We start from the raw sequence: 14,733 nt of genomic DNA on the forward strand, positions 1-14,733 counted from the left end.
AGACTTCACATTTTAATGCTTTTGGTCTACTGAAAAAATAAGTTTATCTTGCTTTGCAATGAGTGTTCACAAAGTGAGAAAGACATAATTCTTGTACCTTGTGGGAAATACTGACTCATGGATTAGATAAATTCTGATGGTAGTTTATAAATTTTGCTTCCAATCTAAGTTTTAGATCCCAACTACTTGCCTTCCAGTTTGCAATGTCACATTTTTCTATACATCAGTATTTGTTTTCAGTAATACATTTTTTATTAAATAAATTTTGAAAAATCAAGAAAAAGAAGGAAAAAAAATGAAATTACTTGTTATCCTACTACACCCTTCAAAAATTCCCTTTTAGTATTCTTTACTTTGATATTAATTTGTATATGCACTCAATTTGTGCATACACAAAATGCACTCACAACGTTGGGATTTTGGTATATAATACAGTGTCACCATCATAACTTCAAGATTACCAACTTGTATTAGGCCATCATTGCTGTAGGCAAATTCACATTTCTGTTATCAGCTTTATCCCACCACTGTATGATGATTTCATATCGTCTTTTTTCTCCTCTTCTCAAACTGCTATGTCCTGAAACTATCACCGTCTTTTCATCAGATTAACTCATTCCAGGCTTATCAAAGGAAGGAGAGGCCATCATAGTCACTTCAATTTTTCTATCTCAGGCCTTTGGATTTACCAGTGTCTACATTCTTCCCCTCTTCTACCCCTTAAGTTTCAACCCAGGGATTCTTAAACATAGGCCTGTTGATAGAATACAGTGTGTCTATGGATTTGGATCAGCAAAAGAAAAAAAAGAAAAACGACAAAAATACTCTTTGTGCAGGGCGCGGTGGCTCATGCCTGCAATCCCAGCACTTTAGGAGGCCGAGGCGGGCGGATCACGAGGTCAGGAGATTGGGCAAAACACGGTGAAAACCCATCTCTACTAAAAAAACAAAAAATTAGCCGGGCATGGTGGCAGGTGCCGTAGTCCCAGCTACTTGGGAGGCTGAGACAGGAGAATGGCGTGAACTCGGAAGGGGGAGGTTGCAGTGAGCCAAGATCACGTCATTGCACTCGAGCCTGGGCGATAGAGCCAGACTCCATTAAAAAACAAAAACAAAAACAAAAACAAACAAACAAAAAGCTTTTTGTTTTCAGTAATTACTGAATGGAATGAATGTAGACAACAGCCACAGTATTTATTGTACTGTGGTTGCGATTTTATCACCAATAAAAATCAGTTATTTTATATCCCATTACTGGTGTCTTAGATATATCAAAATGTTGCTTATGGTCACTACTATTTCAAAGTTATTATAGTACTAGACTCATCATTAGAACTTACCATATAATGATTTAATTAAAAAGTTTGTTACTGATTGAAAAAGTATTTCACATTAACATAGCAGTTTATTTTGTATATATATTTAGTTTCATGCTTTTAAAATATATTTTTGAAACACTCGTAGGAACCATCAGACAGCTGGAAGAATCCCAACACAAGAAAAGTTAAGAACTTGGAATGGAGGCAGGGCTGCCACTGGTCTCACCATCTAAGCCATTTCCTATAGCCATTCTTTCCTGTATCTTCACAGAGTTAGTTACCTATTTTCTCCTCTGGGCCTTTAACCTCTCTTTTTCTTTGGAAATGACTTATCAAATCACCACTACCACAGACGATGTTTTCTCAATTCCACTTCTACTTCTATGTAATAAACCAGTGTCCTGTTTTACCCCTTCAAAATCACGTTTTTGGAGTCTTTCGCAAGTGCTGCCTCTATTTCTTCACCCCCAATTACTTCTTTCTTCACCAAAATCCATCTGGCTTTGCTCTTTTTTACTCTTTTGGTAAGGGCTCCACTTCCCTCCACATCTTTCGCTTTGCCTAACGGTTTGATTTTTTAGCAGTTTTTGGAATTGTTGCCACCCCTCCATCTAGCAGTACTCCCTTCCCTTCGATTCAGTGCCACTGCACTCCTGAATATTTTTTTCTTCTATTTTGGCTATATTTTCTTATCTTTCTTGGCGCCTCATCCTGCTCTGCACTTTTCATCTCTAAATTCTTTCCTTAGGTGATTTCACCATTTACATGGCCATGGCTTCTTACCTCTGCTTCACAAACATCTGTCTCTATCTCAGACCTCTTCCAGAGTGTCAGGTGACTTTACTGTTCTTTTGATAATGAAGGGTTTCATTCACCATGATCATAATCTACCCTTTTTTAGTCCCCACCTCCCACCCCACCCCACCGCCTCCTGTATACTGCAATGATTCTTTTTTCATGGGAATGTGTGGCCATCATCTAGGTGCCCAGATTGGAAATTTGTTTCATCCCTGACACTATGTTCTCACCAAATTCTCTTGGTTTTAATGTTTAAATATCTCTGAATACTTATTCTTCATTCAGCTTCTACTTAACATTTTTGTCTACACCACTTCCATATCTCAGTAGGTCTATTGCAATAGCCTCAAGTGTGATTTTTCCAAAGAGTCATTTGTCCTATTCCAGTTTCTTCAAATAGCAGATAATTCTATGTATTGTAAGAGAAAATATGGTAGTCACACATTGGCTACCGTTTTTCAAAGGCTTTCAGTTGCTCACCAAATGGCAGCAGCCAAATGGTTCTAGCCCTAGTTTGCCTCTCAGCTTTGAGTCCTATAGGTCTCTACCTAGGATTTTCCCACAAGCCACATGAAATTCTTTTAGCTTTTTAAATGTGCCATGATTCTTTATATCCAATGTATTTAACATATACTATATCCTCTACTCCACCTTCCTTCTATTCTCACTCAGGGAATATGTACTTGTCCTTCAGTTTTAGGTCTTAAGTTTATTTTCTTACACCATGCTTTCAGAGCACCTCTACATACTTCCTCACAGTATTTAGATAATGTTTAATTACATATCATCAGGATTACTTAATATCTACACATTAGACAAACAACTTTTAATTACTATTTTGTTAATTAAAACCGTAGTTAAATGTTACTGCAGAATATTCCACTTTAGTATGACACAAATCTATATTGATGGACACTTTCCTCTTGTTATTATTTTTGTAGATAGTACTGCAATGTTCCTAAATATTTGTCCATCCTTTTGAAGTTTCCCTTATGATCTATTACAGAAGGGGAATCACATCACCGAAAGATCTTTATACCCTTTTATGGAACTACTACCAAATGAATTTTCAGAAAATATCCCAAGTGTACCTTCTATTGGAACACTTGAGAACCTTTGTAATCACTCTCTTGCCAGCATAGAAAAACATCACAATTGTTGTCAAGATATTAAAAAAGAATGGGCTGGACTTGGTGGCTCATGCCTGTAGTTCCAATATTTTGGGAGGCTGAGGTTGGTGGATTGCTTCAGCCCGGGAGTTCAAGACCAGCCTGGGCAACATGGTGAAACCCCATCTCTAAAAAAAAAACAAAACAAATAGGCAGGTGTGGTGGTGTGTGCCTGTAGTCTCAGTTACTTGGGAGGCTGAAGCAGGAGGATCACTTCAGTCCAGGAGGTAGAGGCTGCAGTGAGCTATGATCATGCCAGTGCACGCCAGCCTGGGTAATAGAGTGAGACCTGGTCTCCAATTGGGTTGATTATTTTTCACATAAATTGTTGGACAGTTTTTTGTGTATGTGTGATTGTTTAGCTGTGCCTTTTGTTCATTTTGCTCATTTTTCTACTGTGATATTTTATTTATTTATTAACTTGGAGGAAACTTTTACAAAATAAAGGCACTATGCCATTTACCTTTTATTTGTTACTCTAGATACTGACTTTTAAATTTGTTAACTTTTGATAAATCAACATTCTACATGTTTCTATAGCTTAGGAAATCTATTAATTCTTTGATGATGTGTGATTTTTAAATAATTATTTTATGCCTGAAAGTCCTTATTTCTCATATTTTTTTGGTGGGGGGTTGGGGTTCAGAAATTCTTATACTTGACTTTTCATATGTTTGGGTTCTATTCTGGTTATTTGTCACTGCCTCCATTTAAGCTATAACAAAATGCTTTTAGCAGATTTTTTTACTGACCATACCTGGTACCAAGAGTATGCCCTGTCTGAGGGGTCAATAAGGATGGCGATGATCTTGGCTTTGGGGACAAGAGATGCAGCTCGTTTGGGAGCTTCCTCCGAATGGAAGTAATTAGCACTCTTTTCAAACAGAAAGTCACTTGTAGTATTGGATGGTGTAGGGAAAAAGTCCATATACCTGAAGGCAGAGAAAGACAACTAATTAATCTGAAAATAATTTTTCTTGCCATACTCTGAATGTGAAATAATTGGAACATTTTAACATTCATTTATAGCTATTTCTGATTATTATGCTGTTACAGTTTAAATAATAAACATTATATACACATTGAATGTGAAGACAACCCAAAATATTCCTGTTCTAACGACCCATTTTGGGCGTGGGGAGGAGTGAGGTGAAATACGTAGGCCAATAAGGGTCAAAGGAAAAGTACTATACATTTGGGCTGATGTTCTGTGCTATAAAAAGCCAATTCAAGAAATACCATTTGCCCGTGGCAAACAGCAAATTACACTATACTGTTTAGTTGATATTAAAAAATAGTAAATTTATGTTTGCAAATTTGAATGCAGAAATTCTTCAGTGAGATTAAAGTTCACAAGACAGAAAGATGTGTAAGTCTGAATAGCTATAAAATACCAACCATTTTAGGGCATGGCGGTTCTCTTCCTTCTGAATTTCTTCATAATTTGTAGTATATGTAGCAATGTGAACACAGTATAGTCTATCTAGAGTAATTAAGGGGCTATTTCCTGCCAGTTGATCCTGTGGTGCCTCAGTAGGTTCCCTCCTCCATATGCTGTCAGAATGCTCCTCTGCGTGCGGATTATGGAATCAATATGTTCTGAGGTTAATTCAGTACAAGTCTTTAATTATGTGTGTAACCCTCCTTACAGCTCATCACTTCTCTCACCCTCAAATGTTCTAGAAATAAATAATGAGAGCAATTAAGAATTCATATAAGACACTTATTTCCCTCTTTGACATTTGTTATTATGTTTCCCAAATGTGGAGTGGTGAAGAGTCTCATCTATATTCCTGCTAAACGATTTGTGTTCCATTTGGGCTCACAGATCAGAGAAAATTGCCGTTCTGCTTTTAATAACCTGCATGCAATTCCAAAGGTTATTTAGTCTTTTTAAAGTAAGGTAGGATATAATCTCCTAGATGCAGAGCTGACACATCTCTAACCACAATGGCAAACTTGATCTGCTCACCGGTATTGCACCTGCCCAACCCTGATCCTAGCTGTACCTTAAAAAAATGTGTCTTTCATTGCAAACAAGTTCATGCATGATGATGACACACAAACTTACATGCTGCAGATGTGTGCATTGAGGGGAATTTTCCTCAGGTGAGATTTGCTTTATTTACCTGTGAACTAGAAATTAAATTCAGGACCACGTTTTCTTGAAAAATTGGGATAGAGCTAGAAAAAATCACCAGAGTGAAAATCATTTCCAATATCAGGTTTATTCTATTTTATTTTAGGGGAAATACTGTGATTTTGTTTTTTTCATAATTTACCACATGTTACTTAATATTTATTTTATGTACGTGTGTGACTAGAATTGATATGGTTTTGAAACTGTGCTGTTATTATTTTCATGACAAGTATCAGTCTATATTATAACAAAACTTATAGGTTTATGTGGTTAATGAAGATACATGTCACGAATTATAAAATAAAACAAACTACTGATTTATTTGTTGCCTCAAACATTGTTGTGAAAACAAATTATGTGTTCAGAAAAAAAATTAGGCACAGTTAAATAATGCTATGCTTAAAAAGAATTTTAAATACCCTTATGAATAATTCTGATGAAATATATCCCATAATGTTCTTTATTCAATCATATTAATTTAGCAGAAAAATATTATCATTATTGCACTGTCCAAATCACATTATAGGCAACACTGATTAAACATATCATCATTATAAATTAATTTCTAATTCACTGTGGTAGAATTGAGCATAACAAATTTATCCTGTAATTATGCAGATGCCACACATACATCTGTAATTGCTCTGCAGTGATTGAGCATGTGTTAATAATGGAATTTATTTTTCGTTACTTTTCTTACCAGTCTAATCCCTTGTGATAGTTGTTGCCATTAAAGAACTGAACTTCCTCAAATGTCTTTGGACTAGGGAGATTGCTGATGATTGAAGGATGCATTAGAAGAAATAAATAAAGTGCAGTTGTTCCTATTACAAAAAAAAAAAAAAGAAGGTAAAAAGTTATATGGCAATAAGAGACAAAATATTATTTTAGCATATTTTTGCTCAAAAAGGAATATTAAAATAATCAACTATTTCCGGTGTCAAAATGATTTCCTTAAAATCTATTAGGTGCATTCCATGCAGTCACAATCTAAGTGTTCTATTATTAGTCTGACATGATTCTGTTTATCAAAATGCCTGATTTAATATTAACACATGGCCATAGTGAAGCAGAATGATAATGCAGTAGTGTGGCACTGTGGAAGTCATGCAGCTCAACTTTCCTCCTGGAGTCAGGTGAGTGGCTAAAGCATGAAGGGCATGGATCCCTCTGTCTCCAACTTTATCGTTAAGCACAGTACCTTAACTGGTGGGTCTTCAATTAGCATTGAAATTCAGATGAATGAAATCAAACTATTCAACAGAAGTTGACATGCTACTCTGTGTATGATCTGGAAGTAACTCTTGATTAAGAAAACACATTTGCTACCCTCAATGAACTTAAAGTCCATGTGTGGACTTGGACAAGTACACAAGTAATTGTGATGTAGTGTGACAGGTGCCATAATGAGAGAAGACCAGAGTATATTTCCAATATATGAGAAAATGGGTGATTTAGACTTGGGAAATCAGTGACAGATTCTGGGAGGAAATGTACTGTAATACTGTTCCTTAAAACATAAGTGTTACACAGTAAGGTTGAAAGAAGAAGGCAAGACTCTCAAAAGATGGCTGCTTCAATGACTTCTCTGGAAAATATGACAATCAAGTCTGATAATTGGAGCACTAGATGGAACAGACTAGCTGATAGAAACCACCTGTGTGCACACTGCAGAAGTCTCAAATGTAATCTCTGAACCTTATTTCCCTCAGAGCCAGGCCAGAGACTGGCGGTTATAGCAGAAAGAACTCATGAAGTGACTGGGTCATCATAACTCTCATAAATCAAGACTTTTCTTCTTGAAAAGGTAAAGTGTTCTGTGATACATTGGAGTGAGCAGCATTTGTTAGATGTCCTAGCCCTTATGTTAGATGTTAGATATCTGCAGAGCTGCAGACAAGCTACATAGGTGGGCTGGCAGAACAACTATCATTGCAACTGGAATCTGGAAGTAGAGAAGGCCAGCAGGTAATTGGCATTTTGTTCACATATACCTTAAGCTCATATTAGCAAAGGCTACTGCGCTTTGAGTATTAATGACATTGTCGCCCTTTTAGATCCTCACAGCTTTACATGGCCACTAAGAATTAATGAGTAGCTAAAGGAAAGAATGTAACAACAGATCCATGGGGACCAACCACTTTGATGGAAGACATGTTAAAACACCTATAATGAATGACTCTGTGAAATAAGATGGCAAAATTAATAAATGCCCTAGGGAGATGTAATTACCAATTTTAAAAGACTTTTAAGGAATAACAAGTATGAAATTGAATTATACAAACTCGATTAAAAGAATGAAGGAGACAGAACTGGTTAAGAACTAAATTAGAATCCTAAAGTTTAGACAGGAGAAATCTCTCAACCACACTGAAAAATACAGATTTAATAGTTACGAGGGACGAGGGGCATCCTCAAAAGCTCATCTGGTTTACTCCTAAATATAACAGGAGTTTAAAAAGGAGAAAATATGAGAAGAGCAAAACCAAAAAATGTTCTAGGGAAATGAATTAGCAATAGAGTAGAAGCTGGAAGGAAACATGAAATCCAGAAGTGTTCTTTTTAAGTACTTTTTAAGATAACACTTTCATGGGGGGGGGCCGTGGAGAGAAAGAGAGATTTGAGACACACAAGACAAATGAGAAAACTGATAGTTTAATATTCTGAAGGTATTAAATGTAGATGAATGCAGGGCACATATAAAAAATATTCTTTAGTTGTTGTTGATTATCTAAATATAGATACTTTATAGCCTCACTCGGTAGTAAGTAGAAATGTTTAATTACCCTGACGGTCACAGAATTGTACCCAGATCTCCCCTGGCCTACAGAAAGTCAAAGCCTTTATGTTCTGAACTCTATACCTTCATGCCTCCAGGATGTTGAGGGACATCAAGAGGCATCTGATAAGGAGGAGAGAGAAAGCACTCTCAAATAGAAATAGAAAAAATGTGGCTTGATATTCATATAATCAGTCATAAAATCTGGGCCCACTACCTCAAAAAGTACATTTAAAAACTTATCACCTAAATTTTCATCTATCCTTGACATTCATTTTTTATCAATTTATTTTACCTCATTTCATTTTATATCAATTTCTTTAATATAAATATTTCACGGAAGAAGAGAAAAAAATCCTATACTAATAGAAACTATTCTATTTTGTATACAATCAACTCCTTATTTCTGATGTACCGAGATAAGCCAGACAAATCATGAGACATTAATATTGACAATGTGAACATTGATCTTCTGAAAGATCCAAGGCCAATGAATTATGCTCTTATAATTGTTGTGCTAAATGTAACCCTATTAGAATCCTCTTCTGCATTGACAATACCAGAATTTGACTCTGAATGATGAAGGATGAATATCTGTTCAAGGGCTCACAAGGGACTATGATTTGAACTTTGAGTCTCTTAAGTCTAAAGTCTCTGAGTCTATGTCTATCATCTCTGCCTGTTTCTCTTCTCCATTTCCTCATTCCCTGACCCAATTTCAGCCCACAGGAATCTATCTCTTCTAGGATTCAGCAATGGCAAAGTGAAATATCACGTCTTTCCATTCTCACCTCATAACAACTGAGTAAATAGCAATTTGGGAACCACTTTTATACCTCATGCTTATTGTAAGAGACGCATGTGCCACGTTTAAGTCATCGAAAGACAACTGTGCATCTAAGGGCAGATTGACAGCATTTAATTGTGAACCCTCCGCTGCAGTGAATTTATAGTCTCTGACTGCACTGGGTGTTTTGCCAACTGAAGCAATAAGAACAACAAACTATGACTTCAGACTTCTACAATTGGATTTTAAGAATACTACAACCATTTTTATATTAGAATAATATTTTCATAGCCTATGAAAGATTATTACCATCTGATTCCTTTGTTTTAACATCTGATTTGTTTGTTTGTCTTAGGAAAGCCAAAACCAGTTAAAAGCTTTATCATTTCCATACTGGTAGGTCAAATATGAAAATCTAAAGGTATAGTTTAATGTCTTTATGAATGCAAACAACAAGAAGGAAAAATAGATTTATAGTTACTAAGCTGTAATTTTCTCACAGAACTAAAATATAATAACATCAATGACGAATGATAAGGGATATGTCTTTCTATTAGATTTTTAACACAATTTTACAACACAGGGTTGTTTTATATCTTTAGTAGTCACTCCAGAGTTAGCAATGCTGTAAGGGAGTTGGTAGAAAATTAATGTACATTTTAAGCAACAACAAAAGTGATCTATCTGAAAATATATGTTGCTCTTTCCCCTCCCTGCACATGTGTTAACTTACTGTTGTAATACAATTTATATTCCTAGAAGAAGAAAAGATTTCAACAACCAATATTTAATAGTCTGGAAATTTTGCCCACAACTTTTAAAATGGTCTACTTACTTGTATTACAAATATCTTCATCTGGGCCAGGCTTATTTATTGAGACTGTTTGTTTTCTGTTATGGTTTGTGCACTCACTGATGAAAATGCTTCTTCTAGTCAAAGTGGTGAATTCAAAATACAGCAACTCAATAAAAACTTTAATTAATCAGGACATGAGCAAAGTGTATAAAACTGTCACATACTGAAGAAAGTATAAAATATTCTAATTGAAAGTGTCATCTCGTTGGTGAAATACTTTCATTCTCTTTTACTGCATTCTTATGCAGTTGTCCTTCAGTGCATGAGAAAATACCAAGGAAAAAATACTTGATGAACTTCAAGTGTTTCAGAAAGTAAGTCCATACCATGCTAATACCTAATGATTATTTTTTTAAAAAAATCACACATGTAAAATATTTGAAAGTAATCATGGCAGTGGCTCTGAACAAAAATCAATTCAAAGGCTGATGTACCAGATAAAATAGTTTGAATCAAGCCAAAACATGTTTTTATAAATTGCTATAGAAATTAATTAAATAAAGCCAGAAAAGTAAAAATTTAAAGATGAAGTACAACAACTGTGACACATAAGTTCAAAGTTTTCCAAATTTGACATGTATATTGAACAGTTTAAAAATTCATAAAGAATTTAGTGTTTAAGACTAATTAGTGGGCAACATTAAGATCCTCTTGAGGTTCACGGTATAAATGCGATTCATGGAGATGAAAAGCAGTTCGAATAGTAAACTTGCATGGATAGCTAAATATTTCACAAAGAAAAATCTAATCTGATAACTCCATATAACAATATATCTCATAAAATATTTTTAAAAAGGATATAAGTAGCACAATTGGCTCCTTTTACCTGTTTTTTGTGGACCAATTACTAGAAATTTTGGTAAGTGGTCACAAGTTTTCTCTCTGGACCAGATGTCTTTGTGTCGTTTATCATCACATGGATTCTGCAAGAAGGAAGAATAAGTGACCTTACAGAGTAATCACTATCTGGCTCTGTTCTCTAAAAATTGTTCAAAAGATGGAATCGAATTGTTGCCTAATACCTTAGAGCTTGAAGTTAGACCTCACTCTGGTTCTCTGATTTCCAAGTCTTTTAAAAATAAAGTTATTGGCACCTTCCTTATCTCAAGGCTGGGACTCGACCTCAAGTCGCGCCTGGTGTTATCATCTTTCAGTGTTTGGCAAGGCTCTAATCCCTGTGCTACTACTCTATTTCTTGGTTTATGTTTTATGTCCATATATCAGAGGACTTGACTTAACCTGGTTTCATCATAGTTCCTCATATTACTGTGTTCTCCCTAATCACTCCTATTTTTTCTTCCTAGAGGCTGAAATGTTATCCTTGAATTCCAGACTTGGCCAACTTTTCTTTTTCATTTCATTTCATGTTTTGATTCAGATACTCCCATAGTTTGGTCACATCTTCTAAGCTGATAGCTTCTAGATCAGTATCCAGCCTCTACCTCCCTCCTGAGCTCTGAACTTAAGTTTTTATACTGCAAATGTATGATTTTTGTATAGATATAGTGAGGAAATTTCATACTCAACATACCCAATGTATCCACTAGTCCAATATTATGCCCATCTAACCTACAATTCCATTGCCAGTTTTTATTTCATTCTATCTGGCTGACTCTAATTTATTATCAAAATCATTACACTTTTGAGAATTAAAAGGGTTTTTAAAATTAAAAAAATAAAATTTTTGAAATATTTATTGACTGCCATATTGGTTTTATTATATTGGTGACCTAAACGATAATAATATTCAAGATGATTGTCACAAGTAAAAGTATTTTTAAAAAACATACACATTGGAAATTAAAACATTCTATTTTTATATTTATTATCCCAATATTAACAATGAAACAAGAAAGCATTTATAGTTCATATTTCTGCATATTTCTGTACTTTAGTCAGTTCCTTTTTCACATAATTTTTAATTTTGTGGCTACATAGTGGGTGTATATATATATATATATATATATATATATATATATGAAATACATGAGATATTTTGATACATGCATACAATACATAATAATCACATCAGGGTAAATAGGGTATCCATTACCTCAAGCATTTATTATTTCTTGTATTACAAATGTTCTAATTTTATGCTTTTGGTTATTTTAAATGTAAAAGAAATTATTGTTGACTAGTCACCTTGTTGTGCTATTAAATACTAGATTTTATTCATTCTATCTAACTATATTTTTGCATCCATTGACAATCTCCATTCCCACCACCTCCACTTTCCTTTCCAGTCCCTGGTAGCCATCATTGTACACGCGATCTCCATAAGTTCAATTGTTTTAATTTTTAGCTTTCACAAAAGCATGAGAACATGTGAAGGTTGCCTTTTTGTGCCTGGGTTATTTCACTTAATGTAATATCCTCAGGTTTCATCCAGTGTTGAAAATGACAGAATCTCATTCTTTTTCATGGCTGAATGGTACTCCATTGTGTAAAAGTACCACATTCCCTTCATTCATTTCTCTGTTGATGGATACTTAAGTTGCTTCCAAATCTTGACTATTGTGAATAGTGCTGAAATAAACATGGGAGTGCAGATATCTCTTCAATATACTGATTTCCTTTCTTTTTCCTTTTCTTCTTCTTTTTTTTTTTTTTGACACAAAGTTTTGTTCTTGTTGCCAAGGCTGGAGTGCAATGGCGAAATCTCAGCTCACTGCAAGGTTCAAGCAATTCTCCTACCTCAGCCTCCCGAGTAGCTGGGACCACAGGCATGTGTCACCATGCCTGGCTAATTTTTTGTATTTTTAGTAAACACAGGGTTTCACTGTGTTAGCCAGGATGGTCTCGATCTCCTAACCTTGTGATCCACCCACCTGAGCCTCCCAAAGTGCTGGGATTACAGGCGTGAGCCACCATGCCCAACCAATTTCCTTTCCTTTTTACAATATTTTTACTGACCATGCTGTTAGATTGCTGAATCACATGGTATTCTATTTTTAGTTTTGTGCGGAACCTCCATAGAGGCTGTACTAATTTACTTTAGTTCTCTTGTACTAATTTACTAACTGATGTACTAATTTACATCTGTTCTCCATAGTGGCTGTACTAATTTACATTACCACCAACAGTTTCCAAGTGTTCCCTTTTCTCTACATCTTAACCAGCATTTGTTATTACTTGTCTTTTGGATAAGATATGTTTTAAGCGGGGTGAGACGATATCTCATTGTAGTTTTGATTTGCATTTCCCTGATGATCAATGATGTTGAGAACCTTTTCATATACTAATTTGCCATTTGTATGTCTTCTTTTGAGAAATGTCTATTTAGATCCTTTGCCCATTTTTAAATCAGATTATTAGATTTTTTTTTTTTTTCCTGTAGAGTTGTTTGAGTCCCTTATGTATTCTGGTTAAAAATCCGTTGTCAGATGGGTCATTGCAAATATTTTACCACAATCTTTGGGTTGTCTCTAAACTTTATTGTTTCCTTTGCTGTGCAGCCTTTCAACTTGATGTGATCCCATTTGCCCATATTTGCTTTGGCATGGACTTGTGGGATATTGCTTAAGAAATCTTTGCCCAGACCAATATCTTGGAGAGTTTCCCCAATGTTTTGTATTAGTAGTTTTATAGTTTGAGATCTTAGTTGTAAGTCTTTAATCCATTTTAATTTTATTTTGTGTATGGCAAGAGATAGGGGTCTAGTTTCATTCTTCTGCATATGGCTATCCAGTTTTTCCAGTACTGGTTACTGAAGAATCTATCTTTTCCCCAGTGTATGTTCTTGGCATCTTTGGTGAAAATGAGCTCACTGTAGAAGTATGGGTTTATTTCTGGATTCTCTATTCTGTTTCATTGGTCTATGTGTCTATTTGCATGCCAGTACCATGCATTTTGGTTCCTACAGCTCTGTAGCATAATTTGAAGTAAAATAATGTGATTCTTCCTATTTTGTACTTTTTGCTTAAGATGGCTTTGGCTATTCTGGGTCCATTGTGGTTCCATGTTAATTTTAGGATTATTTTTTTGTGTTTCTGTGAAGAGTGCCATTGGTGGTATTGATCAATTCTTTAGATACATCTTTCTTTAATACTATGTTGCCAAAGTTCTTCTGAAGAATGATTGTTTTCAATATATTATTATGTTTTGCTTTTCTATAAAATTGTCTGCAATCCTTCTCAAAGCTGCATTTCATAGTTAATAAATGTGAAAATGCGGACACTCAAATTACTCTTCTCTGTAAGCCACTGTATTTTTAACTGGAGAGAGAGTTGAGATAAGCTCCTTCCCTTCCCTTCCCTTCTTTTTTTTTGTTTTCGATGCAGTCTTGCTCTGTCACCCAGGCTGGAGTGCAGTGGTGCCATCTTGACTCACTGCAACCTTCTCTTCTCAGGTTCAAGCGATTCTCGTGCCTCACCCTCCGGAGTATCTGAGACTACAGGCATGCACCACCATGCCTGGCTAATTTTTAAATTTTTTTAGTAAAGATGGGGTTTTCCCATGTTGCTGAGGCTGGTCTGAAACTCCTGGCCTCAAGTGATTCTCTGGCCTCGGCCTCGCAAAGTGCTGGGATGAGCATGAGCCACTGTGCCTGGACGGTAAGCTAATTTTCAATTCTAATTTTTAAATATTAAAATATCTAAATATTAGAGACCAGGTATTTTCACAATTATTTTCTGTTAAGAGTGTTTTTCTTTGACAAATACTTTTAAATATAACACTTGTCAAGTGAGTTTTCTCTAATTATGATTCTTTTAACCATTTTGTCAAATATAGGTGCAGCAAAATCATAGACTTCTCAATATCATTTTATTCTAGCACAGAATATAATTTTATCCAATTAAAATATGGGATCCATTAAGAAATGCTTAGGCTGATTCTTCCCAGTATCACTATGTAGACTAAAGGGACCGGTATCACCCTGGCG

At 35.2% G+C, this 14,733-nt stretch overlaps 1 protein-coding gene across 1 annotated transcript in view; it reads right to left on the reverse strand.

The window, feature by feature from the left end:
- Positions 1–14,733, reverse strand: part of NDST4 (N-deacetylase and N-sulfotransferase 4) — a 150,595-nt gene that overhangs the window by 15,848 nt on the left and 120,014 nt on the right. The window contains exons 6-8 of the mRNA XM_001097335.4: positions 10,675–10,771; positions 6,127–6,250; positions 4,044–4,218 (exon numbers count right to left, since the gene is read on the reverse strand). Coding sequence (XP_001097335.2) covers positions 4,044–4,218; positions 6,127–6,250; positions 10,675–10,771 — 396 coding nt within the window. The remainder of the gene's footprint in view (positions 1–4,043; positions 4,219–6,126; positions 6,251–10,674; positions 10,772–14,733) is intronic.

This window comes from Macaca mulatta, chromosome 5, assembly GCF_049350105.2.
Source record: "Macaca mulatta isolate MMU2019108-1 chromosome 5, T2T-MMU8v2.0, whole genome shotgun sequence".
NCBI classification, from domain to species: domain Eukaryota; kingdom Metazoa; phylum Chordata; class Mammalia; order Primates; family Cercopithecidae; genus Macaca; species Macaca mulatta.